The sequence below is a fragment of the Kogia breviceps genome, chromosome 4 (genome assembly GCF_026419965.1).
Source record: "Kogia breviceps isolate mKogBre1 chromosome 4, mKogBre1 haplotype 1, whole genome shotgun sequence".
Lineage (NCBI taxonomy): Eukaryota > Metazoa > Chordata > Mammalia > Artiodactyla > Physeteridae > Kogia > Kogia breviceps.
This window is the reverse complement of record NC_081313.1, coordinates 130,309,430-130,336,842: the sequence shown is the minus strand read 5'-3', so window position 1 is coordinate 130,336,842 and position 27,413 is coordinate 130,309,430. Positions and strand designations below refer to the sequence as shown.

At 48.6% G+C, this 27,413-nt stretch overlaps 1 protein-coding gene and 1 long non-coding RNA gene across 3 annotated transcripts in view; one reads left to right on the top strand and one right to left on the bottom strand.

Annotated features, from left to right (window-relative positions):
• The window catches only part of LOC131755290 (uncharacterized), a 189,969-nt gene extending 178,183 nt beyond the window's left edge, over positions 1 to 11,786 (bottom strand). Inside the window, exon 1 of the long non-coding RNA XR_010840281.1 lies at positions 11,599 to 11,786. This is a non-coding gene — a long non-coding RNA (uncharacterized lncRNA). The remainder of the gene's footprint in view (positions 1 to 11,598) is intronic.
• Positions 11,753 to 27,151, top strand: STC2 (stanniocalcin 2). 2 transcript variants are annotated; one of them, XM_059061712.2, is made up of 4 exons: positions 11,753 to 13,291; positions 15,352 to 15,494; positions 18,327 to 18,538; positions 23,616 to 27,151. In XM_059061712.2, exons 1-4 carry the CDS (start codon positions 13,141 to 13,143, stop codon positions 24,016 to 24,018), a joined length of 909 nt encoding a protein of 302 aa, XP_058917695.1. In that variant the 5' UTR covers positions 11,753 to 13,140; the 3' UTR covers positions 24,019 to 27,151. The 2 variants fall into 2 exon arrangements, with proteins under 2 accessions (XP_058917695.1, XP_058917694.1); XM_059061711.2 differs by having other exon boundaries at positions 12,787 to 13,291; positions 23,580 to 27,151.
• Positions 27,152 to 27,413: the final 262 nt, after the last annotated feature.

The following is a 27,413-nucleotide window of genomic DNA, read 5'->3' as shown; positions in this document are numbered from 1 at the left end:
CTTGGTTCTTACTCTGCTTCTGGCTGCGAATAGCCTCCCTCTGTCTTCATACAGTGGGCTTTTTCGTGTCATTCAGATTCTAATAGAAATAATCCTTATTCAGAGAAGCGTTCTCAGACGATCCTCATTGACATAGGCTCTTAGACACTCTATTTTCTCATTACTTTATGTGCAGCATGAGACCAGCTACCTTGCCCATCTTACTCACCACTATATCCCACAAAGCCCAGCCCAGCACCCAGCACAGCAAAGGTGTCCATCAGATATTTGTTGAATAAATGACTGAGACACAAAGAGTCTGGCCTCCATGAGTCCAGACAGAGAGCCAAACTGTGGGTGGAAAAGGGGAAAGGGTGACACTGGCAGAGGGCACCACCATTAGCTTGGTCTGCATTCAAAAGTTTCCCAGTCAGTAAACCAGCTCACACAAGCCCTCCTAAGGAAACACAGTGCAGAACTCGGGAAATGGAGCCCAGAGCTGGTCAAAAGACAGTCATACTCTAAAATATGCACGACCAGATTTTGTGTACCACGTGTTTTATCTTTGACCGTACTTATGGAAAGATTATTCAAGAACATCGTGAACACACAAAAATAAATCTTTAAAAATATCATTTGGATGACACACACATACGAATGAAAGATTTTTCTCTTTTTACTATAGCATTCCATTAAGGCATTTTGAAAAAGCAAATGTGCTAAGTAACGGCACACCGTAACCTGCAAATAAAAATGGACCCAGTTGCTACCCACACAGCTGACCCCTGATGAAACCCACCCCAATCTCACCATCAATCAAGGTAGAAGGAGGGGGCAGCTCGCCAACTCTGTTTCCTGTCCTCTGAGGATCTGGCAGTGTCCAAAGCAACAGAAGGTCATGGTTCTTACTCACACTTGGATGTGGGTCAGAGAGTGGCCACAGCCACCACTGCCTGCTTTGATCACTGGGGAAAACAATGGCTATTCAGTGAGTGCCAGGTGTCAAAAGCAAGGCATTTGACACGCTATCTCATGTAATCCTACAACAACCCTATGAAGCACACAGACTGAGGCTGCTCAACATAAATTCAAGCCTCAACAGAGAGGCTAAGTAACCTGGCTGAGATCACACAGCTAATCAGCATTAAGGCTGAGATTTGAAGGCCACGGTGCCTAGATCCCTACCTACCCAAAAGCTGTCCCTCACCTCCACACTCCATAGATTAGCTCTCCTTACGCTTCTTCATTTCCACCATCAGTAACTGACGTCAAGGACCCAACACCTTCCTCTTTTCTGTCCCTCATAAACATGCAGCACCTGCCAGCCTGCAGTGAACTTCACGAGGTTGATGATTATGGACCCAGGCTTCTTGCAGAGCATCCCCTCTGGTCCGCCTCTCTCTCCCTCTGCCTTATCCCCCGAGGGCTCTTTTCCCATCAATTATCAGCCCTCTTGCTTTAGTTTTGTATGCCTAATTTATCTTGTTACCCACTTCTTTATGTTTGTTACCTAGCCAAAAAACAAGAAGAGTGGGCTTCCCTGGTGGCGCAGTGGTTAAGAATCTGCCTGCCAATGCAGGGGACACGGGTTCGAGCCCTGGTCCGGGAAGATCTCACATGCCACGGAGCAGCTAAGCCCGTGTGCCACAACTACTGAAGCCTGTGCACCTAGAGCCCACAACAAGAGAAGCCACCGCAATGAGAAGCCCGCGCACCACAACAAAGAGTAGCCCCCATTCACTGCAACTAGAGAAAGCCCGCATGCAGCAACAAAGACCCAAGGCAGCCAAAAATAAATAAATAATTTTTAAAATAAAAAGATTAAAAACTTAAAAAAAAAAGCAAGAAGAGTCTAAAAAACATTCTTTGGCTTCCTTTTAGATTGTAATCTTACCTTAGCTCCTGTGCGTTTCTTTCTTCTGAGGACTTCCTTTTACTTTTCTCACTTTTACTTCTTCCTACTTCTTCTGCCTCTCAAGGTTTTAAGGTCTTAAGGAGAAAAAATTATATATATATATATACGTGTGTATGTGTATATATATATATATTTGTGTGTGTGTATATATATATATATTTTTGTGTGTGTATATATATATTTGTGTGTGTATATATATATATTTATGTATGTGTATATACATATATATGTGTGTGTGTATAAATATATATATGTCTGTGTGTATATATATATTTGTGTGTGTATATATATATTTGTGTGTGTGTATATATATATGTGTGTGTGTATAAATATATATGTGTGTGTGTGTATATATATATTTGTGTGTGTATATATATTTGTGTGTGTATATATGTATTTGTGTGTGTGTATATATATATGTATTTGTGTGTGTGTGTGTGTGTGTGTGTATATATGCACATACCTGGGCACTGGATTCCTCTGGCCATAAGGCTAAGTTCACTTTGCTCATCATCAAAATGAAAGTGTTTTGCAACATGATCTATAATACTTATTATTCACTGGCAGGGATGGCAAAGTGGGTTCTGACTTCAGAACAATAATAAAATACAAAGATCCGGCAATCTGAATACCCAAGTTCAAATCTGGACTTGACCCTTCCAGCTGTATGTGCCTTGGACAAGAATCTCTGAGCTTGAGGTTTTCATCTATACAATGGGAATAATAATTCTACTCCCTCCCAAGGCTGTAGAGAGGTTTTAAAAAGCCGTGTATATGAAAGCACTTTCAACTTAGAAATAATTTCAGCATAAAGCAGTATGGAATCAGGACCTTGGCTGAACTATGAAATGCCACAAGAAAGGGGAGGATGCTGTTGAATTGTACATTGGATATCGCACCTGGGTGGCCCACTAACTCTTTACATCCATGACCTTTCCCCCAAATGGGGTTTCCTCTCTGGTAGTCCCAGTTCTGCTAATGGAACCAGGAGGCATTTCATCATTCAATAACCACACACACACACTTAATCTGCTGTGAGTTAGGGACTGCAGTGGGTGCTAGGGATTGGACATTGAACTTGCCGAACAATATCCTCTCCTTCAGGGCCCTTATAATCCATTTTGGATGGGAGAGACAGTAAGACAACAAACAATGAAAATAAATAAATAAACAAGATAATAATTGATCAAGGCCCCTGATTTGCAGGAACAGCCTGCATGAAGGCCCTAAGGCAGGAAAGAGGTTGGCTTATTTGTAGTATAGAAAATAGGTGCTGGAAGGGAATGAGTGAGGGAGTGGTTCCCCTGAGGTCTGCAAAATCAGTAGGGCCAGATCTTACAGGGACTTCCAGGTCCATGGTCAGGAGTGTGGATTGGATTCTAAGGAGGCCTCTGGAGTCAAGCGATGGAGTGACAGGATTGGGTTGAGGGTTTATTTTTGTTGGTTGCTTGGTTTGGTTGTTTTTTTTTTTTTTTATCAGTCTGGCCACAGTGCAGAGAATTAGGATTGGAGAGTGTTGGTGAACGAAAGCTGAAGCAAGAGAGCAGATAGTCAGCTCCACGGTAGGACGAGACAGAGATGACTGAGGCTTGGATGGTGGAAATGGAGAGAAGTGAACAGAACTGACAGGTATTTTGGAGCCAGAAACAACACAAATTGGTGATGAGTTACATACAGAGGTGTGAAGGGAAGGAGAAAATGGCTCATTTTCATATCAAAGAGGACTCCTGGTTTTTTTTTTTTTTGCTAGAGCAACTAGAAAAGCAGTGATAGCACTGATTGAGATGGGGGTGGGAGATGGAAGAGAAGTGGAGGAGCACGGGACAGGTGAAGGGGGAACTGAAAAAACTGAACTGGAAAAAGAGAGGCTTAGGGATTTCCCTGGCGGTCCAGTGGTTAAGAGTCTGTGCTTGCAATGCGGGGGACATGGGTTCTATCTCTGGTTCGGTATCCCTGGTTGGAGAACATGTAAGATCTCATATGCCACGCGGTGCGGCCAAAAAAAAGAGAGAGAGAGAGAGAGAAAGGCTTAAACTTCCATCATTTTCCCCACCTACCCCTCAAGTGCAAAAGCTGGTTATCTTGCCAGTTTGTCCCCCACAAGCTTCTAAAAATCGCCTCTACCTTCGCATCTCCAATTTGTCACGTGACTTCTCGATGTGTTTCCCCCCTGGAGGTCTCCTCCTCCAAACCATCTCTGCACCCTCACTAGCCCCACAACCTCAGGACTTTCTGGAATGGGGAGTAACGCACTTACCTATATTGTTTAAGACTTCTGCATTGGGTTTTCTGTTACTTGCAGATGAAGACAGGCACATCAGGCCCTCGGGATCAAATCCCAGTCAACGTTCAGCCAAGAGTCCTCTCCTCCAAAACACCATCCTTCCCTGCCCCACCAGACCAGCCAGGTCTCCATCCTGCCTGCTCTCACTCACTCCTCTGGACCTCTGTGCATGTTGGTCCAGCTGCCTGGGATGCTTTTTCTCCCTGTTTCCACCTTTTAAATGCCTCCTAACCATTCTCTTAACCGTTCTTCAGTTCCTGTTTTTTAAGCGAACGTAAAAACTAAATATTTTTCATCTTTGACACTTTTCATGAGGTGTCAACCATTGAGGGGTCAGTGGTTGAGGGCAAACATTCTCTTAGTTCCCAGAGTACCCTGCCTCATCTCCATCATAATGCTAACCACACAGTGCTGTAAAAATTATTATTACCTCCTCTCTAAATTTGTACTGCTGTAAGGGCAGTGCCTGGATTTATCTCTTCCTTGCTGTCCAGGATGCAACACGGGGTCTAACACACAGACACACACAAGAGTTGACTGAATGACTGAATGTAAGAGTGGGTTAGTGGCATAGACTGAACGTTTGTGTCCTCCCAAAATTCATATGTTGAAAGCCTAACCCCCAATGTGATGGTATTTGGAGGTGGGGTCTTTGGGAAGTTAGTAGGGTTAGATAGGTTATGAGGGTCGGACCCTCATGATGGGATTAATATCCTTATAAAAAGAGGAGGAGACATGAGATGGATCTCTCTCTCTCTCTCTCTCTTTCTCTCTCTCAATATCTCTCTCGCCCCCTCTCTCACTCTCTTTATGCATAATTCAAGGAAGCAGGCCTCCACTAAGAACCCAATCATGCTGGCACCCTGATCTCAGGCTTCCATCCTCCAGAACTATGAAAAAGAAATATTTGTGGGAATTCCCCGGTGGTCCAGTGGTTAGGACTCCGCACTTTCACTGCTGAGGACATGGGTTCAATCCCTGGTCAGGGAGCTAAGACCTCGCAAGCCACGCAGTGCAGCCAAGAAAAACAGAAAGAAAGAAATATTTGTTATTTAAGCCACCCAGTTGATGCTAGTCTGTGATAGCAGCCCCAGCAGACTAAGACAAGTAGGTTCTAAAGTCTTCAAACAAAGTAAAAATCTTGAATGGTCAAAATTAATATTAAAAATCCTGCCTACCACACACTAAAATACAGTATCCATGTTTTTATTATACATAATTCTTATCCCCACTGAATTTTGAGAAGTACTGAGTTCCACTAAAGGGGAGAATAAACAGAGAGGTTATATGACAATGTCTCTCATTCAAAGCACCCCGCTGTAAAACAGTCATCAATCCTTAACAGGGAGTTTTTAAGGAAGATGGGGTAGGGGAACGACTTCTTCACTGGCTCCTGGTTCCTCCTCCTTCTTCACTGGCTCCTTCTACACTGGCTCCTGCTTGCCTGAAGGAGTTTACTTTTTTTATTTTATTTATTTATTTTTGGCTGTGTTGGGTCTTCGTTGCTGCGCACGGGCTTTCTCTAGTTGTGGTGAGCGGGGGCTGCTCTTCATTGTGATGCTCAGGCTTCTCATTGCGGTGGCTTCTCTTGTTGCAGAGCACAGGCTGTAGGCGCGCAGGCTTCGGTAGTTGCAGCACGTGGGCTCAGTAGTTGTGGCTCACAGGCTTAGTTGCTCCACGGCATGTGAGATCTTCCCGGAACAGGACTTGAACCTGTGTCCCCTGCATTAGCAGGCAGATTCTTAACCACTGCGCCACAAGGGAAGTCCTTGATTTTTGTTTTAATATTCTCGTCTGTAATCTCAGCCCCCAGTACAGCAGGAAAAAGCTGTCATCATCATTTGGTCCAATGAAGCCTTTTTATTTTTCTGAGTAATTTACAGAAATAATAATAAAGGGACAGTTTTTAAATTTTTATCACAAAATTGAATAATTTAAACATAGCAGGGACTTCCCTGGTGGTCTAATGGTTAAGACTCCACGCTCCCAATGCAGGGGGCCCGGGTTCGATCCCTGGTCAGGGACCTAGATCCCGCACGCCACAACAAAGATCCCGCACACAGCAAAGACGATCCGGTGTGCCGCAACTAAGACCAGGTGCAACCAAAATAAATAAATATTTCAAAAATAAATAAATAAAATAAACATAGCAAATTTTCATTCGCTATTTTCCTGACTTTGAAGGTATATAAACTCAAAATGAGCAACGTTCTCTACATGCAACTAGCTATTCGTCAGCTGTCAAACATGAACCAGGGGCAGATCCATCTCACAAATACTAATTCCAGATTTCAAGTAAATCTCTAATAAGTTCTAATTTATTGTTATTTCTGGTTCTTCTTGCACTTGCATCATAAAACTAGTACTTTTCAAACCTTGGATGGGTTGTAATTTTCCTAAAGAGAAGACGGTCATCTTCTTTTCTCCATAATTGCAAAGCATTTTCATTCTTACATTTATAAACACTAGTAAGAATACTCTTTGGATCACCTTTGTAAAAACACCTGACTTCATCATTTGTCCCTTTCAAACTGTATCAATGAAATTTTGCTAAACAAACACCACAAAAGGTACAAGAAGATTGGCCTCCCCTTCTCGGAGCAAAACAGGATAGTCCAGGTTCTTGTTGCAAAATATTGGGTGACAAAATCATTCTTGTTGAATGACTAACTGGATGAGAATACCTTTTTTTTTGTCCTCAAAAATATATTGTTTATTGATCGATTCTGGAGTGTGAGAAAATAGATCCAGATTGTTGTATGGTAAAACTCAGAGTCTGAGACTTTGCTTACAGAGTGAATTTTACTGTTAACATCAGAGTCAACATCGCTGCTGTCCCTTCTGATTTGTCTAACTACTGTAAAACATTTTCCTTTGTCAATTTTCTTCTCTTTACCATTTTGTGCAGGCAATGAAAAATTCTGTATTCTCCATGGCATGCAATGAAAGTGATAATAAAACTACAAAGATGATGTCCTCGGGGCTTCCCTGGTGGCTCAGTGGTTAAGAATCCGCCTGCCAATGCAGGGAACATGGGTTCGAGCCCTGGTCTGGGAAGATCCCACATGCCGCGGAGCAACTAAGCCCATGTGCCACAACTACTGAGCCCACGTGCCACAACTACTGAAGCCCGTGCACCTAGAGCCTGTGCTCCACAACAAGAGAAGCCACCGCAATGAGAAGCCCCTGCACCGCAATGAAGAGTAGCCCCTTCTCGCCACAACTAGAGAAAGCCCGTGTGCAGCAACGAAGACCCAACACAGCCAAAAATAAAAATAAATAAATTTATTTTTTAAAAAAGATGGTGTCCTCTATCCTCTTTTATACCTTCTTGAAAGATGATGTAATACTCTAAGCAATGTAATAAGAAAACTGAAGGGTGATGTAATCATGATGATTTATTTCACTGTTGTATCAACCTTTTGGATGGTGATTCCATCATTCTTTCATTTTCTTATTATTTTAGTATTTTTAGCATAATTGGCAATAATTGATGGGTAATGATGAAATAATCCTAGGATAATAAAACGGAAAACATTTCAAGATATAAGAAAAATCAGATCACTAAGATCCCGTGAAGTCTTAGATTTATAAATGGCTTCAATGGTCCCATAATGGTACATTCAAGATAGAATGAGTTTTATTCTGTTCTTGTTAAAAAGTAAATGTTCTCTTTGATCTTTGAAAAATTTCCTTTCAAAAGAACCAAAGTAATGATATATCAAACTTTACAACTAGTTAGAACAGCTCAGAAAAAAAAAAAACTCAAAAACTAAAATTGGGTGCCATGGACCTGGAGGGTATACTTATGGTTAAATCACATTAATAGATTTGGTCGTTTCGTGATAATTTTCAAAATCTGACTCCCTGGTAAACTGCCCCACAAAAAGACCCTTCCTTTACCCATAGTTCTCGGACCAAACCCAGTCAGAGAGAAAGCTCCATAGTATTCCAAGACCATGGATGCTCACCTCTGGGCTCCACCAGCACTCCCCATGGAGATCAGGCTGCTCCTGGCCTGGGACGTTTTCTCCTAGAGTCTGTCTCCACACACAGCGAGGAAGCAAAAATCATGACCCGAGGAAAACAGAGACGGCTTCTGGAATACTCTGCAGGCTTCAGAGCAAGGCACTAACAAAACTCAGACCACAATCAGACACCGAAGTTTACTGTTTTACATTCTTTCCAGTAAATGGATTTATTGTGAGGAGACAGTGATCCTATTCTCTTGGGGTTTTTAAAAATTCTTTTTCATCTTTTGTGTCCAGTCAGTCCATGACTATGGTTTGACTGTTAATCTACAACATAGAGGAAATGTCCAATTCACAAAAGTGGTGTATTCCAAACCTTTGGAAGTTGGTTGTTTCGGGAACTCGGAATATTTTCTCCTTAAATAAACAATATTATAAATGATGGTGAGGTTTCCAGACCAGCCCCACAAAAGCCCTCTTAACTCATAATGTTGTTGAGGTCCTGGACTTTCACGGTGAAAATTAGTAGAGAGCAATTTTGTTGTAGTACCAATAAACAACTCAAATATGGAAGATATAGTCTCCTTTCTCCTGAATTCTATTTAATGAAACAACTGGCTTAATGAAAGGAGATAAAGGGAAAGACAGAGACTTTTTAGGGAGAGACCTCTACTTATAAGAATTTTGGAGCCTTATAGCAGCATTCTATTGTTATTTTGTCTGTCCAGTTTCACTTGGATACCTTTTTTTCATTTTCCCTCATAGAGGCATGACACAAAGGAGCCATGATGAGGGTAGATTTGGGGCTCATAGCAAAGGATGGGGGAGGAAAAGCAAAAAGTTTGAAAGAGATTTTCTTGATGGGGCGATTAAAGCACGTCGTTGCAAGGGGGAGATAGCCTAAATAGGTATTAACTGATTTGCTAAGGAAATTGAAGAGAAGGTGGAAGACCCAGTATCAGTGCCCTAGCCCCCTGAGCCAGGAAGGGAGAGAGGAGGAGAGTCCACTATTTGGTCAGACAGTTCCCTCTCTAACCATAAGGTGGTGCCATCAGCCCAGACAGTCGGTTCCAAGGGGGCGTGGCTTGCAGGAGGAAGAGTTCTCCACGAGGAAGCCACGTTTTCCACTCTGGCTTTGGAACTCAGAAAGCCTGGACCAGACACCAAGTATCAACCTATGCGGTATTGCCTCATCATCCAACAACTTCCCATCCTCCAAGGCCCCACCTGCTCATAGCTTCCCATCCTCCAAGAACACCTTTCTAGGCATAGCAACCCACATCAAGATTCCAACTAATTACTTCCCATTCCTCTCATCCATATCCTCCTTCACAGTGTCAGCACTGGGCCCCTGACCTTTTCCTAACTCCAAAAGGGAATCTAGTCTAAGAGCGTCCTGGAGTTTCATCCTTAAATGCCATCAGGATGTGAAAACAAGATCTCTGGTGAGCACAGATTTGTCACAAAGGCCCCACAACAAGGCCCCAGATGCCCTTGCCAGCTTTATCTTCCACTTGAATACCAAACTGGGCAACCCTTATTCCCGATACAAAACGCACCACATCTCCTCCATTCATTTACCCCTGCTGGCCCTCCCTCCTGTGATACCCTCTGTTCCTTTTCTACTTGTCAGTATCCTCTCCCCTTTCAAAGTCTAACCCGAATTGACCTACTTATTGTTTGGATTTAACTGGTGGAGTTAGAGAGGAAAACTTGGGTTCCACGCATTAACCACAGAAGCCCCAGGATGTCACGAGGTGAGCCTGCCTCATCCTTTCCACTGACAGTTGGGTCTTAAACTGAGAAGGAGGGTCCGTCCAGCCAAGACTCCCTGCTGAGCCTCAGGGCAATACCAGCTGGACTGTCCTTGCATCTCCCAAGTCTCAATTCCCACCTAGAGTGACACCAAAGCTGCAAGCACAATGCATGGCCCAGTATCTATTCTCAATTCATGTTTCCTTTATAATAATAAAATAATTACTATCATTATTACTGCCCCTTCCACACTCCCTACTGTCACCAGCCGCAGTCTGCCAAACCAGGCCTGAGTTACAGAGCTAGAAGAAGGAACGAGGGGAGATCACAACACAGTCACCAGCCTGAGCTGCCCTCCCCACTTCCACCCCAGGTCTGTGGCCTAGACTGGTAATCCCAGGAAACTGCCTCCTGATTCTGCAGAATTTTCTCAGCCCTGATGGGATGAACTGGGATGGGCATTCTTCTCTGGATGTTTGGCCCTGGCCAAGTGACCTGAAGATAAAACTTTTAAGAACTGGTACCTGTAACTTGCAACACCTCAAATACAGCTAACTACTTTCCTTTTCGTTCTAAAGGGACAGGTGACTCAGGTAGGAGACAAGAATGTCCCCTGTGAGACTGGAACAAAAAGCCCCAAGATGAATTTTTCCATTATGCAGGTCCTCTGAGGGCAGCCCCAGGGCCTCATGGTGGCAAAAGGCCATGCCCCAGCTCTGGGAGGCAGGAGCCCAGAGACCTCCATCTGCCTGGCCCCTGCTCCAGGTGGCCGAGAAGACTCAGAGAGTCTGCATCCCACAAAGGTCGGCTTGCTCCCACCCCCTGGACCTCTCCTATTTCTGTGGCTCAAAGAACCAAGAGACCAGATGCCCTTTTTAATGCCAATATTGCTCATGTTCTCACCCACAAAAAAGGCTCTCCAAGGAAAGAAAGCCTACCCAGGAAATTCAGAGGCTTATGCAGTTCGTGGGAGGCCAGACTGCTGCCGTTTTTTTGTTATGTTTTGTCTTTTCAGGATCTACAGGAGACGGTGTTTCATAAACTAATAAAGGAAGTTAACTACGCAAACAAAAGCAGAGTGGGAAATGCGAACCACCTATTCTAATGTACTTGTACCCCACCTCCTTCCCCCAAAGCTCTGAGGCTGCAAGAAGTAATTGTTATTGGAATCATGGGCGTGAGTGGTCGGTTTCTTGCCACTGCTGCAGACTCGGACCTTCAAAGTGACCATTTCCTTGGGCTCTGAAATCGGGTGGGGATGGTGGACAGCAGGTCCCAGGCGCTGCAACCCCGGGGAGAGCCCACCCGAAGGCGCCTTCCCCACCCCCTCCTTTCATTCCTCCCACCACAAGGCCACTGGACGCGCTGGACAGCCGCGGCCAGAGGCGCCCACCCTGCCCCCACCCCCCTTCCTAACGCCCCCGTGCATCCGGAACCCGGGGAAGGGAGCTTTGGAAGCCGAACGGCGGCCGGAGGATGACCCGGCCCCAGCGTCTCCGCACCCCCTCCCCCAACCGTGTCACATGGCTGCCCCAACGAGGCTCGCAGTGCGCCCCGCCGCGGAGACCCAGGGCCGCGTCGCCACGAGCAGTGGGTGATGAAATCTCCCCGGCGAATTACCGCGGAGGGCAGGGAGCAGAGCGGGGCCGGGGCCGGGGCCGGCGCGGGGGGTGGGAGCTGGTACCCGGGCTCACCTGTTCTCCAGGAGGACGATGGAGAAGGCGGGGGAGGGGCGAGGGCGCGTCAACCCGGGGTGAGTGGCGCGGCGCTCGCGTCCCCGCCCTCCCCCAGCCCTGCAAGCCCCCAGAGCAGCGCCGTCGGACTGACGGTGCCCGGAGCAGTTCCTGTCCCCAGCCCAGGCGCCGGGGAGACGTGAGCGTGCACACGTACACACACAGCGGGGGAAGAGGCGCTCCAAGCGGCGCCCAACTTTCTCCCTGCTTCCGCAGGCCGGGGGAGAAAGCGGTCGGGGGCAATCCAGCCCCGGCCCGTGCTTGGGGAGGGAGCTCGAACGAGGAAAAGGGACGGAGAGAATTTCCTCGGGTTTTGTTTTTAGGGTTTGGGGAGAATTTTTTGACCTTTTCCATTCGATGAATGAAGAGTAAAGGAAACCAGAACGGGGTGGCGAGTAGCGCTTTGGGGAAATGGAAGAGTATGTTTGGAGACGCGTAAAGTTGCCTTTCAAGCTCCAGCCTCTGGGGCACGCGATATTCCTCGGCGGGCTGACTCAGGGCTGCCTGGGCCTCCCAGCCCCGCGCCTGGAAATGATGAAGGTCCAGTCAGTCACCTGGATCCCTGCAGCCCAGCCCGGAATCCGTCTGGACTGAGGGAGGGGCGAGCATCTGGCACCAAGGCCCACCAAAGAGGGGCGAAAAGAGGAAGATGGGGCAGTCGCTCAGGCTAAGTCCTATATCTATCTCCTATCTCTGCTCCTATCTTAAATAGTTTGAGGGATTTTTTTTTTTTAATGCAAAGCGTCACAACGCCAGGAATTCCCATATGTGCCCAGTTTGGCCCCGGCATCACTGTATCCAGGAAACTTCTCCAACCCTCGGGGCTGGGAATCTCAAGTGAATTCCAACAGGCAGAAAGAGGAAACTTTCCCAGCCCGATGCGGGTGTGATGCGAGTCAGGAGCCCGGGCGGACGCTGTCCCAGCGCAAACTGTCCCCTCTCGCCCTTCTTTAGCTGCAACCGGAGCTGAAATTCGCTTTTATTTTTTTAAGTCCGTTCGGCCATTGCCCTCGAGCACCCGCACACGCGCATGCATCTCCGGCCGCGCTCTCACACACTCACACACGCACGCAAGCCGCCGCCAGGTCTGCAACTTTGTCAGGCGCTCGCAGCGGCGCTCGGCTTCCTCCCGTAGTAGTTGGGCGCAGGCCACGCCTCCCGACCGTGTTGTCAAACGGGCGGGGGTCTCGGATTGGTCCAGCCGCCGGGACAACACCTGCTCGACTCCTTCATTCAAGTGACACCAGAGCTTCCAGGGATATTTGAGGCACCATCCCTGCCATTGCCGGGCACTCGCGGCGCCGCTAACGGCCTGGTCACATGCTCTCCAGAGAGCTACGGGAGGGCGCTGGGTAACCTCTATCCGAGCCGCGGCCGCAAGGAGGGAAAAGGCGAGCGAGGAGGAAGAGTGGGAGGAGGAGGGGAAGCGGCGAAGGAGGAGGAAGAGGAGGAGGGGCGCACAAAGAATCCAGGTCTCCGGGCGGGAGGTTTACACCAAGAACCATGTGTGCCGAGCGGCTGCGCCAGTTCGTGACCCTGGCTTTGGTGTTGGCTACCTTCGACCCGACGCGAGGGACCGACGCCACCAATCCGCCTGAAGGTCCCCAAGACAGGGGATCCCAGCAGAAAGGCCGTCTGTCCTTGCAGAACACAGGTAAGTGCGTGCGCCCCAGCGGCGGGGAGCTGCTGGGAGAAGACACCCGGCACCCACGCAGAGCGCCCCGGGCGCTTCGCCCGGAAATGGGTGCCCACCCTGGGCCGCGCAAACTCTTGGGGTGGCGTAGGACGTGCAAAGGAAAGCGCGAGGCAAAGCGAGGTCCGCGCCGGGCTCCGCGCGCCCGGAATCCGCACGTGCTGGCAGGGTGATGAAATGGCTGGGGCAGGACTTGTTGCTGTCCTCCCTGGGTCGAGGGTAAGTGAAGCAGCGCCTGACACGGCCAGTGCCGGCTCCGGAGTCCCCGGTCCGGTTCAAAGCTCCCTGCTCCATCCTGACCGGCTTGCGGGAGGCACGGAGGGTCCCCGGAGCGGGGCTGCGTCCTGAACCCGGAGAACTTCTCTTCCCAGCCGGCGGGCCGCGGGACGGCTGCTCCCCTTCCTCAAAAGATGCCCGACATCCGAGAACTTTGTAGGCGAGACAAATTGCATTTTGAACTTTCCCCTTAGGGGGCATTCCTTTCGGAAGGGGTAGGGGCGGGTGGCTCAAAAGCGTACCTCTGCGGTGCTGCCGCCGTCCCCAAGCTCCAGGGCAGGTCAGCAAGGGAAGAAATGGTGACATGGCCCGAACCGTGCGCCGCAGCTGCTCGACCGGCTCTCCGCTCACCCACAAGCTGCCGAGCACAGCCCGGCGTGCAGGGCTCGGGGCTGGCCGTTTTCCCAGCCTCCTGGAGAGGAAGAAAATCTGCCTACAGCTCCTTCGCTCTTCACGGCCCTCCCTTTATTTGGGGGGCCTGCGAACCCGGGGGCGGCGTGCGTGCGCTCACCGCACGAGCAGGAATGCACGAGTGCCCATTAGCGACGCCCGGAGCGAGTGAATCTCGGCCCTGCGCGCTCCTGGCCGGCGCGCCGGGGCCGCGCGTGGGGTCATCCGGGAGTCTCCCACCTCCATAGGCGGGTGCCAGCACCCGCGGCCCGCGCCCCGCTCATCCTAGGACCCTCGCCCACCCTCTCCTCAGGGAAAGTCCCAGAGCTTTCCCTGAGAATCGAACGTGATTTTCGCTGGTTGGTGACCCTCAATAAATACACGCCCCTCATTCTCTCCGCGGACTTAATCTGAATGTGGATTATCTCCTCCGACCCCGCCCTTCTTCCAAAATATACTTTCCTGATGTAATTTTGTGGTTGGTTTAAGTCAAGGAATTGGGTAGGGGGAGGGAACGAAGACAGGCTTTGCGCGCGGCAGCCTGACAGTTAACTCCCTCTCAGCCTGTCCTTTCACAGAGACGAATTAGGGCCACATTCTGCGAAGGAGGGCAGCAAACTGCCGGGTCGCGGGAATTCTAGGGGATGAAGCGACATCTCACCCGGATCTCTGTTTAAAAGGAGCCTCTAACTGCGAAGGTTGCGTTTCTGCAGACTAGCCCCCATCTGACTCTATTCCTGAGCTTGCTTGCAAACCGCAGCTTCCCTAGTCTGGTATTTTTAATGCGGATGGTTTGGAGGCGCTGCCTTAATAGGAATTTTGTTTTGATTTTTAGATGTTGAATCATAAAGCTGAATTGAAACTGCTTTTTGGACGCTTTCATTTGGGGGTCAGGAAGGAAATGGCCTTGATTTAATAGCAGCAGCTTCATCCAAGTAGAGAAGGGTATTTCATTGATGAAGTACAGAAGGGAAAGAGCAAGCTAATTGGTTGAAATTTTATTTTTGTCTGTGGGTTTAGAAAGCTGAAATATCTTATGCTTTCAAACTAAGTATTCCCACAAATATTTTAATAAGATGAGAAGGATGAAAAATGGAGTGTTCAGACCTAACTTCTGATTGTGACTTTCGCAATGTAGGTTTGGCTAATTTTTTACAAATATTTACAAATACATTTTCATAAGTAGATTAAGTGATGGAATTTTCTTTCCCTGGTTGTTTAGATCCTGAAATAGTCACTTCTCACTTTTTTTCTTAAATTTTCTTTTAGTCATTACTTTTATTTCAACCCGCCTCTCTGCACTCCCCAGCATGGCTGAGAATTTTGTATATGATTGTATGTAATTCTCATTTTAGCGGAAATCCAGCACTGCTTGGTCAACGCTGGCGATGTGGGGTGTGGCGTGTTTGAATGTTTCGAGAACAACTCTTGTGAGATACGGGGCTTACATGGAATTTGCATGACTTTTCTGCACAACGCTGGAAAATTTGATGCCCAGGTAAAAAAACATATTGAGCACCAAGAATGTTTTGTGTTAGCGTAGCGTTATCGAAATGTTCATTTGAAAGGCTTGTTAGCAGATTTCCTTAGCTGATCGTCATGGTGGGTTTGAGCACTTGCCAGAGGCCTTCTAGGTGTGCAACAGGATGCCAGTGACTCCTCACTCCACTCCTGGAGTTCAGCTCTCTGGACCTGTCATGTAAGCTAAATCCTTCTCCACTCTTCAACTGTGTCTCCACACACAGAGTGGAATGGAGACCAAGTTGAACACTTATCTGAGGATTCTTAGCAGAGAAGACAAAAGTCATAATACATAATAAACACCTTCTAAGGGACACCTAAGGATGTCTGGCTACCCAGAACCCAGTCTGCAAGGCCCATCACATTTAGGACTAGTAGGTTGAGGGGGGGAAGGGCAGGGACTCCAACTGACCATGCCGAAAGCTATTTTCAAAAATAAAAGAGACACAAAATTTGTAGAAATTCATCATCTCCTAGAGGGCATGTGGGGGACTTCCCTGGTGGCGCAGTGGTTAAGAATCCACCTGCCAATGCAGGGGACATGGGTTCAATCCCTGGTCCGGGAAGATCCCACATGCCGCGGAGCAACTAAGCCCGTGCGCCACAGCTACTGAGCCCGTGTGCCACAACTGCTGAAGCCCGCGCACCTAGAGCCCGTGCTCCACAACAAGAGAAGCCACCGCAATGAGATGCCCACACACCACATCAAAGAGTAGCCCCCGCTCGCCGCAACTAGAGAAAGCCCACGCGCAGCAACAGAGACCCAACACAGCCAAAAATAAATAAATAAATAAATTTAGAGGACATGTGGGCAGGTAGCATGGATAAATCAGAGCCTCCAGAAGAGCAGACTTTTCTCCCTCCTAGGTAGCAGATCCTCCTTTCCCAACCTGAAAAGTCGGAACCCTGAATGAGTCCTGCTCTATATAATAAATATAGTCAGGGCCTGACCCACTTCAGTTATCCCAGGGTCCCCAGGGTAAAGCCCAGTTGCTGTGTGGGCAGGAAATGAACCCAACAAGCAACTTTATGGCTCCAGTGCCCACGATCCAAACACATTTCAGAAGGAGTGGAGCATTAGGCTCATCTCCTTCATGCCCTCCCCAGCCCATATATGCACTGTGAAGTACCCTGTAGTTGTTACAGACTTCCTCTCCCATTTCATTGGAGAGCCATGACAGTGTTTGGATGAGGCCAACAGTTTAGGTGTGATTTATGAACGTCACCAGTCACCGTGTACCGACATCCTGTAGAGAGGCTGACAAAGCAACGCCTGGGAACCAGAAAGCAATGTGACAGGGCTGGCAGCCTCCCCTACAGAGGATGTGGGGTGGCAGCAGGGGAAACAGAAACTGGGGAAGGAAAGAGGAGTAGAACGTTTGAACTCCTTGAGACTCCCTAATAAAGCATCCCTTCTGGATTAACTGGAATTAGGAAACGTAATAGGAAATCCGGAGGAAAGATGTGTATTTCAGGGCAATCCCACAGGATGTCAGGGAAGAATACCAAGAACATATTACTGCAGCCCTCGCATAAATTAATCTTCTTTTTTTTCCTCAACCAACAGCAGTATGTTCTCAAGTTAGAAGCATCCCTTTCAAGTCAGATCTCAGCCCATAACTACTTAATAAACGGGCACACCCTACCCTCCATCCTATTTGGCTCCCACTGGAGAGTCAGAGGAAAGGGGGCTACGGGGAGGTGGTTTTTCAGTGATCAGACACTATCTGTAGACATTTCAACTGCTTCTAAAGGAGAGAACTGAAATAAACATGCTGGCTGGCTTCCCACTTCCAACCTAAACCCATTTACTTTCTCAACTCCGGTACGTCCGGGCCTGTCTAAAAACAGGGGGTGACCTCTCCAACGACAGCTTGTTTCTACAGTAAGCGGGGTGCGGGGATCCCTGGGTAGGTATCCCACAGTGCTTCTCTGCCCCGAGAGGTTGATAAGGGAGCTGCCGGCCCGGGCTCGCCTCCACACCCTGAACAGCTGTCTCCTTTCTAGGATAAGAGCGATCTAATGGGGTTGCCAGGAAAGAGAACTGTAGGCCAGATGTATGCCTGGCTGCCTTCGCCACTCAGAGGCCAGGAGCATGGGGGAGGGGCTGTCAGTTGGGCAGTTCAGGCTCCAGATGCTGCCAGGCACTGTGCCAGGCGGGCCTTTTAGAGGCAATAACCCTAACAGTTTAAAGGAGTCGAATTGCTTTCAAAAAGGAAAAGAATGCTCCTCCTTAAAGGCTAGGAGGAGGCAAGAGAGAGTATGGGTTGGGGGTGGCAGGAGGCACTGAGACAGAGAAGGGAGGCCCAGCTAGCACCCGATCTTGACATCACTAGAAGGAACAAGGAAAGATGTGAGATTTGGACAAGCAGGCACTTTCTACTTGAGAAAAACTCTTGCTGGGCACCACCATGGAGTTCTGGATTTATGCCTGCCCAAATTCCCCTTTGTGTTCCAGAAGCATTGTCACCAAACGGCCAACAGTGGGCCGCCTTGAGGATGGAGGGCCATATGGGAGGCCCAGGACCAGGAAGGCTAGCAGAGCAGGTCAGGAGGAAGGAGGCCGATGCGTTTGTCTCCCGCGTAACATCCTTTGGGACCGAATGCGGGGGTATCACGTCACTCTGGGCGGACCTCCTGATGTAGCCTCAGCCTGTCACCTGCAAGGGTGTCCGTGTGTGGCAGGGCCTTGGAGTTCAGTTGTCAGAAAAATCCCTTGTAAGCCCAAAAAGGGTAAAAAAGTCGAAGTGTGTAACAAGGACTGGTCTCTTCCACCCCCCTCTCCCTCTGCTGTCCCCTCTGCTCTCAGGGCAAGTCCTTCATCAAAGATGCCTTGAAGTGTAAGGCCCACGCTCTGCGGCACAGATTCGGCTGCATAAGCCGGAAGTGCCCGGCCATCAAGGAGATGGTGTTCCAGTTACAGCGGGAATGCTACCTCAAGCACGACCTGTGCTCTGCGGCCCAGGAGAACACCCGGGTGATGGTGGAGATGATCCACTTCAAGGACTTACTGCTGCACGAGTGAGTGCTGCCCTCTGGGAGCAGGGGGGTGGAGGGGAAGGGAAAGTTGCAACTAGGATAGAGGAAGGGGAGGCCTGCTGGGGCTGGAAGAGAGTCTTCCTCGGTTTGAGGGGCTGGCTTGTAGAGGCTGAACTCTCCTGTCAAACTGGGAAGGTTGTGGTTTACCTCAGAAAGCTGTGCACTGACTCCCTGGGAGTCCCATTCCAGCTGGCCTTCAGGAAAAGCAAAAGAAATTTCCACCCTCGGTTTCGAAATCCTAAGCAGTAGCCACAGGAAATCTTTTCACCGAGCATGAGATGTGTAGAATTCGGAAATACCTTTCGTCTTCCCCTCAGCCAAGATCCCAACAGTGCTGAGTTTTCCAAGTAGCCATGCAGGTACCCCGGCAGACGGCCAAGAGCTGATAATATATACTGAGCATGTACTAAGTGCCAGGTATTGTGCTAAGGGCTTCATATGAATTTTTCACTTGATCCACATGACAGCGCCATGAGCTGGCTACCATTCTCATCTCCATTTTACAGATGAGAAAACTGAGATTCACTGCAGTAAAGGTCACACAGACAATGAAAGGCAAAGCCAGGATAAGGAGTCAGGCGGTCGGGCTCCAGGACTTATACTCTTACATACCAATAGCTTTTTTTCCTGCCTCCATAAGCTCTCCTTTCCTTTAGAAGGTCGAATTCACCTTCTCTAACATTAACGCCCCCCCCCCCGAGAAAATGCAAAACAAATGACAAAAACTTTAATCAGCTGAACACCTTTATGCCAAAGTGAGGAAATAGGAACGTACTTATTGGAAGACTTACAATTCGATCATAAACCCAGGACATCTCCTTCCTTAAAAAACATCCCTATAGCATCCTAAATTTTGCAGAGTAGTAAAGCATGTGGGTACATAGTTGCTTCTAACACAGTAGCCCCTGAAGGTTACAATGGTGCCTTCCTTGGGGACTTAGGGCAGAAAGCAAGCTCCTAGCTAAGCAGCCCAGTACAAGTCATAGCACTGTTCGTCTTTACACAGTGACTCATTGAGCCAAATCAGTACAATTTTATGAACTCTTGCTTCTTAGTTTGTGCCATGGCCTGCCCCAGCTATGTCGCTAAACAGGCCACTCCCCACCCCCACATACACCACTTAGGTCACAGAGGACAGCAACCGTCACCTGTCACTTTCCACTTGATTATGAGGCTCTAGGTATCTTGCAGCACCCCTTGGTGCAATGTTAGAATTATAAGATTCACCATGAATCTCTGCCAGCAGCTGTTGCCAAGAGCAAACCGATGTGGCTTTTCCTTGAGTTACACTAATGCCTGATAAAATATTTTCTATTCTTCCAAATCCCTATAGAAAAACAAAGCAACAATAACATCAACAACAATAGCAATAACAATAACTATCATTTTCTGAGTGGGCCAGACCCTTTGGCCAGAGACTTTACCTGGATTATCTCATTTATCTTTCCCCACAGTGCTACAAGCCAGAGAACACTGTCCCCATGTAACAGAGGAAGAAAGTGAAGCTAAGAGGTTAAAGGTCTTACTCTGAGGTTCAATTCCTACTTTTCAACTTGGGAATTGGTGATTCTGAAGCCAGTTGTCAGGAATAGACCTCAAACCTGCTTGTAATCTAGGCTGCATCCCCCCGCACCAGACCAGCTAAAGGCTCAGTGGTCCCCAAATGTGGCAGGATTTTTCCCTTTTCTCTGAAACAGCCCCATTACACCAGCAGAGCACTGTGAAATTTCCTTCCTTCAAGGTGCCCCTGCAAGAGGCAGACACCCCATGGCTGAGAAACTCATGAAGTTCACTTGTCCTCAGCCCACTCTCATCCTTTAGAGATAGTTTGTTGGCCTCAAGAATGGATGACGGGGCACTAGTTTTTAATTCTATGGTACGTTCTTGGAACCAAGGAGACTTTGTCTTTCTGGAGAAACGTCTTCTGTGGGGAAACTGAAGGTTTTGAGGTTTTTCGCCACCCTCCCCACATTGAATTTAAGAAGAGGTAAAGTACTGTGGCTTTCTGACATCTCCTCTATGGAAACATGGTCCATGGGGCCACGGGACCCTTACTTCCAAAGGACTCCTTACATCATTTAGAGCCAACACATAGCCCCCACTCAGGTCTGCTCTGGAAATGCTGGTGGTCCATCCCAACAGCAAACCTGGGCCATTTTCTTAAATTCTCAGTGTGGCTGCATACAAGTCATCTTGGCTGCTGCTAAGCCGGCACCTCTAGCTCCCCACAAATCCCCACTGCCTTCCCTTCTGAAGCCACGACTACACACTGTGTCCACTAGTACTTCAAGCTGAACTGAGGTTTTTGTTTTTTAACTATCTTAACTGATTTGGGCACAAAAGATCCCATCAGTCCCCAGATATCAAGAAGATCATTTAAGAATGTGTGACACTGGCCACAGATAAGAAAATGAAAACTGAATTTGCTCTTCCCTCTAGAGAGGAGGAAATCACAATCATTCCAGAACCTCAACCTGATCTTCATCCACCCCAAAACACATTCAGTTAAAGGGACTTCCTTCAAACTCTCCACTCCCCTCTGCTCCCCTCACCCCTTCCCATCCCACTTCCTCCATATCAACCGCTTGGCCACCACACACCCTGTCACTGAGTGCTGGCAGCCTCCAGGCACGTCCCGCTCCAAGTATTTTAAAAAATCTTTTAGCCTTGCTGACGCCCAGTGGAGAGAGCTGGGCTTTGTCATTAGACACAGGCTGAGCTAGCAGCCGGAGAAGGCACCATGCCAGCTCGAAACAAGCTTAGATGAACACACAGCCCTCCCCACAGTTCACAGCTTTCTCCTCAGCCGACAGTGCTGAGGGCAGAAGAGAGCGTGGGCTAGTCCAGCCTTCGGGGACCGCCTTGGGATTCGGAGAGCTCATCTGGTGGGCAGGACGCCCTGGCTAAGGAGGCCAAGAGGCAGTCTGTACATTCCCAAGAGGGCCCTCCCCTTACTCTGGGGAAAGAAATGTGAAGAAGAGCATCTCAAAAGGACAGATGCTCAGCCTCCTCGATTTGCCCATCTAGCCCCAGTGGGGGGCAGGTAGGGTCAGGTGCTAAAATCCTGATGCTGCCCTAGCAGATATACTCGGTGACCCTGACCTCCCTGAGGCAGTCAGTTGCTAGTTTTCAAAAGATGGAAGGAAACAGACCTGCAGGGCACATTTCCCTTGTGTTGCCCCATGCCCTCGTCTGGTAACTCAAGCCGACTTGGGTCATCACTGTCCTTGTTACGGTTAGGGGCCTGCCTTGGAGAGTTTCAGCACCCTGCCCCTCAGCTGTGCCCAGACTCTCTGACTCTGAAGGCATCAGGTAGGCCTTAAAAGGCAGCTTGATCTCTATCAACCAGAACAGTCCTCCTCTCCACTCTCAGCCCAGCCCCAGGCCTTCCCAGCCCAGAAGCTTCCAAAGCCACTTTTTCCCCCACCTCGTCTCCTTTTTTATATCGATGAAATGAGGACAGTTCACTCAATTACAACTTGAGGACTAATTCATAAAAATGGCAGTAAACTACTTCACAAGTCTCAAAACACAATCTGCTCTTCCTGCTTGGCGACAACTGTCAACTTGCAGAGAAAAGATTAAATGGGCTATAATGCAGCCCCCCAGGTGGTCCAGGCTCACAGAGGAAAACAATTCTTGTTCTTCTTCTTACAAATGATCTCACGTTCCAGAATGATTTCCTGCCCAAAGGGATGACCCAGAACTTCAATATTCGTGATCAGAGATATCCAGAAATTCTGCCTGTGAGGACTGCTTAAGAAAGCTGGTTAGCCACACGGAACACTCCATACCCCTCTCCCACCTTGGGGATCTTAAAAGGCCAGTGAGATGTAAGAAAGGCTCAGTGAGTGGGCCAGGAGAGCCCATTGCCGGGGGGGTACCTTTTGCCAGATGGGCCCCAAAATATAAGAAGCAGGCACACTGCTCCAGTTTTCTGCACACACCTCCCACCCGCAGGAGGAAGGTTTGCATGACGTGGTCATCCAGCATTTTCCTAAAGAACAACCCGGGGCAGCTGGGATGGCCTGAGCAACTGGCCCTCCCCTTGGGATCCCAGTGTGCTTATTTCACAGACAGCTGGCTCTCCTCCCAAGCACATAGATCCCTCTCAGCCAGCTCTCCCCTCCCTCATCTCCCGTTGTGGGGAAGCCCAGATTGAAAGCATAGAGGTGCTTAGAGACAGCCACTCCCCCACCTCGGCCTCTGCTACCAAGGAGGGAAAGAGTTCTGTGGGAATTCACATCCCCCCAACCCTTCTCTGCCTGTTCCGGACTCCTCCAGATACAGAGGAGAGTGCACCCAGAAACTTCCCAAAACACCCTTTATCACCACGAGCCCAAACCAGGGGCAAACACAGACCATGGGTAAGATGGTTTCTTGGGAGCCTCACGTACAAAGCTCACCTAGGAGAAGGACACCCAGTGCAAAGCCAGCCAACCTCGCTTCCCTGCCATAAAGACTCCTCAGTTTAGTATTTAAGGCCCTTCACCATTTGCCTAAGTATTCCACTGGCTCCAAGACCCATCTCCACTCCCGCTAAAATCCTCCTAGTTAGCACACCCTAAACAGACCCGGAGCTCCCCTGCCCTCTTATTCACACAGCTGGCGTTCTTGCCCCCCCTCCCCAGAGATTCTTCCTAGACTTCTAGCATATGCACCTGTGAATTGTCACTGGCCCTTTTATTTGTGCATGGCATGCGGGATCTTAGTTCCCCAGCCAGGGATCGAACCCGGCCCCCTGTGGTGGAAGCGCGGCTTCCTAACCACAGGACCACCAGGGAAGTCCCTCACTGGCCCTTTTTCTTGTGGTAGGCTCTCTCCCCAGCCTCCAATTCTCTCCAATGCCTGGCATGGAACCCAGTACGTAATGGCCACCCAGTCAATGTTGGTTGAGACCAGTACTCCACAGAATATGGGTAAAGGCTTCAAGTAGTTCCAGAAAGATCTTCCACCCAACCAAACCCAAGCCGAGTGTTGGTCACGTCCCTCTCCCCTGGTGTATCGGTCCTGCCCTCTGCAGGTGTACTGCATCCTGGGTCTCTCTCTCAATCTCCAGACCCTACGTGGACCTGGTGAACCTGCTGCTGACCTGTGGGGAGGAGGTGAAGGAGGCCATCACGCACAGCGTCCAGGCTCAATGTGAGCAGAACTGGGGAAGTCTGTGCTCCATCTTGAGTTTCTGCACCTCGGCCATCCAGAGGCCTCCCACGCCGCCTCCCGAGCGCCAGCTCCAGGGCCACAGGGCCAAGGTCTCCAGGGGCCACCACGGCGAAGCAGGTCACCACCTCTCGGAGCCCAGCAGTCAGGAGACCCGCCGAGGTGCCAAGGGCGAGCGAGGTAGCAAGAGCCTCGCAAGCGCCCACACCCGGGGCAGAGCGGCCGGCCACGGGGCCCAGGGAACTTCTGGAAGCAGCGAATGGGAGGATGAACAGTCTGAGTATTCTGATATCCGGAGGTGAAACGAAAGGCCCGGCCGGGAAATCTTTCCTCCACGCCGTCCATTTTCTTCTCTCTGGACATTCCAAAACATTTGCCATTAAAGAGGGGGGATGTCACACGCAGGATTTGATGGGGATTGCGGACTTGATGGAGGTGTATGTTAGCGGCATGAACAGGTGAAGCGGAGACTCCCTGGGCAGCAGCGAGGGCTCGGTTGTGCCCGCTGGGTCCCGCACCTGCACATCCCGAAGGGAGGGAGCCACCCGGCGTCCTCATTGCAACTTTGCCTTCTTTCCATCCGCGGAGCCCCTGGGCGGCAGCCTGCGGTTCCCTCTGCTGTGGGAGGCGACAGGGAGAGGGGCGGGAGTGACCCCCGGGGCTGGATCGAGGCCCAGACAGCAGCTTCTGGCGCAGCTGGATTCCAGTGCAGGAGTGGGTGTGAAAATCCCTGGGAATCAGGAGAAGGGTGGAGAGGAAGCAGGGGCCGTGTGGGTGCTTGGTGCCAAACCAAATCCAGTTTCTTGCATGGGACCTTGAGGTTTGGAGCAACTTGGGAAGGGGCGGGTGAGGGTTCTAAGTGTAATTTCTGAGCCATTGTTCTGTCTGGGGCACCCTGTCCGAGGGAGTGGCCCCTGTGTGTTTGTATTTTAACCACTGCTTCAAGTCTCGATTTCACTTTTTTTTTATTTATCCAGTTACATCTCCATATCTGTCGTCTAAATAAATAGCTTTCAAACAAAGCAACTGGGTCATTAAAACCAGCTCAAGGGAAAACATAAAACAACCCATCTTTGGGGGCTGAATTGTTTTTAGTGCTATTTTAAAAGGAATCAAAGAGCAGTGTAGCCGTACATCTGACTGCCTGACGTGGGCTCATTGCCACTTAGGGCAAAGCCACACCTGGAGGAAAATGCACACAGGAGGAGTGCATTTGACAGATTTCCTTTTGCATTTCGGTATCTCACCTTGACCGTCAGCCAAGATAGATAAAGCACCCTGGATTCCATGAAGCCAAGTTGGAAAGCTGGCCTCTCCGTGCTGGAGGATGGAAAAGGGGAACACAGAAGGACTACTCAGTAATTTTCACCAAGGAATGCCGACCTTTTGCATAAATGGAGGAGACTGCTGAAAATCGCTGAGGGACAAGATTTCCCAGATCCAGATTGAAAATTTAGCAATAAGAAAAGGAGTCAGAGTAAACAAAAGAAAGGCAGAGAGGAGAGACAGAAGTAAAGATACAGGGAGAAGATAAGAACAGAAATCGTCAGCAGTGGATGTCTTGTGGTTACTGAAGAGGTTTCAGAGACAGGCCTTTACTTCTCTTTCCCAACAGGCTACAAATTAAGGCTTATCCTTTCTTGCAGCCAGTACTCAGACAGGAGCCCAGTATTGCAAGGAGAGGATGGATGTGCTGGGCCAGGTCCTTCTAGAGCAGGGGTCGGCAAACCTTCTCTATAAAGGTCCAGATAGGGAATACACTATTTTCAGTTGGGCGGGCTGTATGGTTTCTGTTGCAGCTACTCAACTAAGCCTTTGTCGCCTGAAAGCAGACATATGTAGACAGCACATACCAAATAGGCTTGGCTCCACGCCATTAATATTTTATTTAACAGGGACCCAACTGGACTTGGCACTTGGGCCTGAGTTTGCTGACTGCTGTTCTAGTGACTGGGCAAAAAAGTATGCATCCTCCATTTACATCAGCTCATAGCTTTCCCTGAAAGCAACCTGAGGCCAGAGATAAAGAAGCTAAATTTATCTACTTGAAAATGATTTGTTCCACAGAATGCCCTTACCCAAAGCACAGCTAGTGTTTATATAACCCAAATCCAATCTCATTGCTGCCAGGACATGGTGCCGGAGCGTCATTTCCCCAATCTTTCATGATCCACTTTGGAAAGAAACCATTTGGGTGTCGGGGGAGGGGGACAAAAGGCTGGGAGAAGCACCTAGAGAGAGCTAGAGCTGCAGAAAGAGGAGGAGATGGTGCACGTAATCCGTCTCTGCCCTCGGAGGGAGGAGGACCGGTGTGTCAGGCTCTGCCATGGCAACCGAACATAAACCGTGTTCAGTTTATGTTCGAGCCACGAACATAAGCAGTGGATGCCCTCGCTGCTTATGCCTAGAGAACGTGTCTCAAGCCACGCAGCACGTGGACTGTTTTCCTTACATCACTCAAAAGCTGAAGCAATAACATTCTCTCGCTTTGCTGGGTCAGCTGTTCATTTGTTCGCCGGCTCCTGGGCTGGATGGGTGAAAGGCATCACTTTTATGTTTTCCTCAGTGTAACTGTTTTACGTGTTCGCTCCTGACGTCCCATGTGCTGCTTCTATTGTAAATATTTGTCATTTGTATTTATTATCTCAGTGTTTTCCCCGAAGGCATAAAATTGCTTACTATGTTGATTTGAACCCCCTCGCTGTTCTCTGTTGTATACTTTTCATGCCACTGTTTTGTTTCTTCTCAAAAGTCAAGTAGAAATCCTTGCATTCTGGTTCCTAATGTTTTGAAGCCTACAATAGTATTTATTGCTGAGATTCTTTATCTCAAAACTGAGGAAAATCCAAATTCCTGTAAGCATGGACAGAGGCATTTGTACAATCTAAAATGTAAGCAAAGTCATCCTTAAAAATAGGCCCTCAACTTGGGGCTTCATACTTCATACAAATTTGCTCTTGAGCCTTCCTTTGAGGAAGGATGTGGATTCCAAATAAAGATATGCTGTTTATTTTGAGGCTTGCATCTTAACAAGATGATCCAAACACCTCTCCTTTGTATCAATAAATAGCCCTGTTATTCTGAAGTGAGAGGTCTGAGTAGAGTGAAATGCTAACACTCAAAACTAAAATAGAAAATGCCAGCCCAGAGCTATAGTCATACTTTCACACACACACACACACACACACACACACACACGGAGAGAAATTTCAACTCGAACCAAGGAAAAGTCTTCGTTAGAACAACATGGGAAAACAATGCTTCCAGGGCCCATTTCCTAAGGAAGAACAACCCTCATCCGATCTCAGCATTGGTACCACGTGAGCTTGCTAAGTCATAATATCTGTTTCTGTTATGGATTTAGGCAGCAGGACCTGTACATTGTCACATTGCACTATCTTTCTCCAAGCATTAATAAAGGTTTTAAATAATTGACTTCCCCTTGAGTAGTGTTATTGTCTGAGAGGGCTTTGGATGGGCCAAGGGAGATGGCTGTGAGCAAGTGGTGTTTGAGTCCATTTTAAATGCTGGATGTTCAGATATCTACAAAAGAGAAACAGACTCACAGACATAGAGAACAGACTTGTGGTTGCCAAGGGGGAGGGGGTTGGGGGAGGGAAGGATTGGGAGTTTGAGATTAGCAGATGCAAACTATTATATATAGGATGGATAAAAAGCAAGGTCCTGGGACTTCCCT

Bases quoted from the DNA above. Each gene is read 5' to 3' on its own strand.
- STC2 (XM_059061711.2), top strand. From the start codon at position 13,141: ATGTGTGCCGAGCGGCTGCGCCAGTTCGTGACCCTGGCTTTGGTGTTG. The intron at 13,292-15,351 runs GTAAGTGCGTGC...TTCTCATTTTAG, and splicing joins TCTGTCCTTGCAGAACACAG to CGGAAATCCAGCACTGCTTG. The intron at 18,539-23,579 runs GTGAGTGCTGCC...TGCCCTCTGCAG, and splicing joins AAGGACTTACTGCTGCACGA to GTGTACTGCATCCTGGGTCT.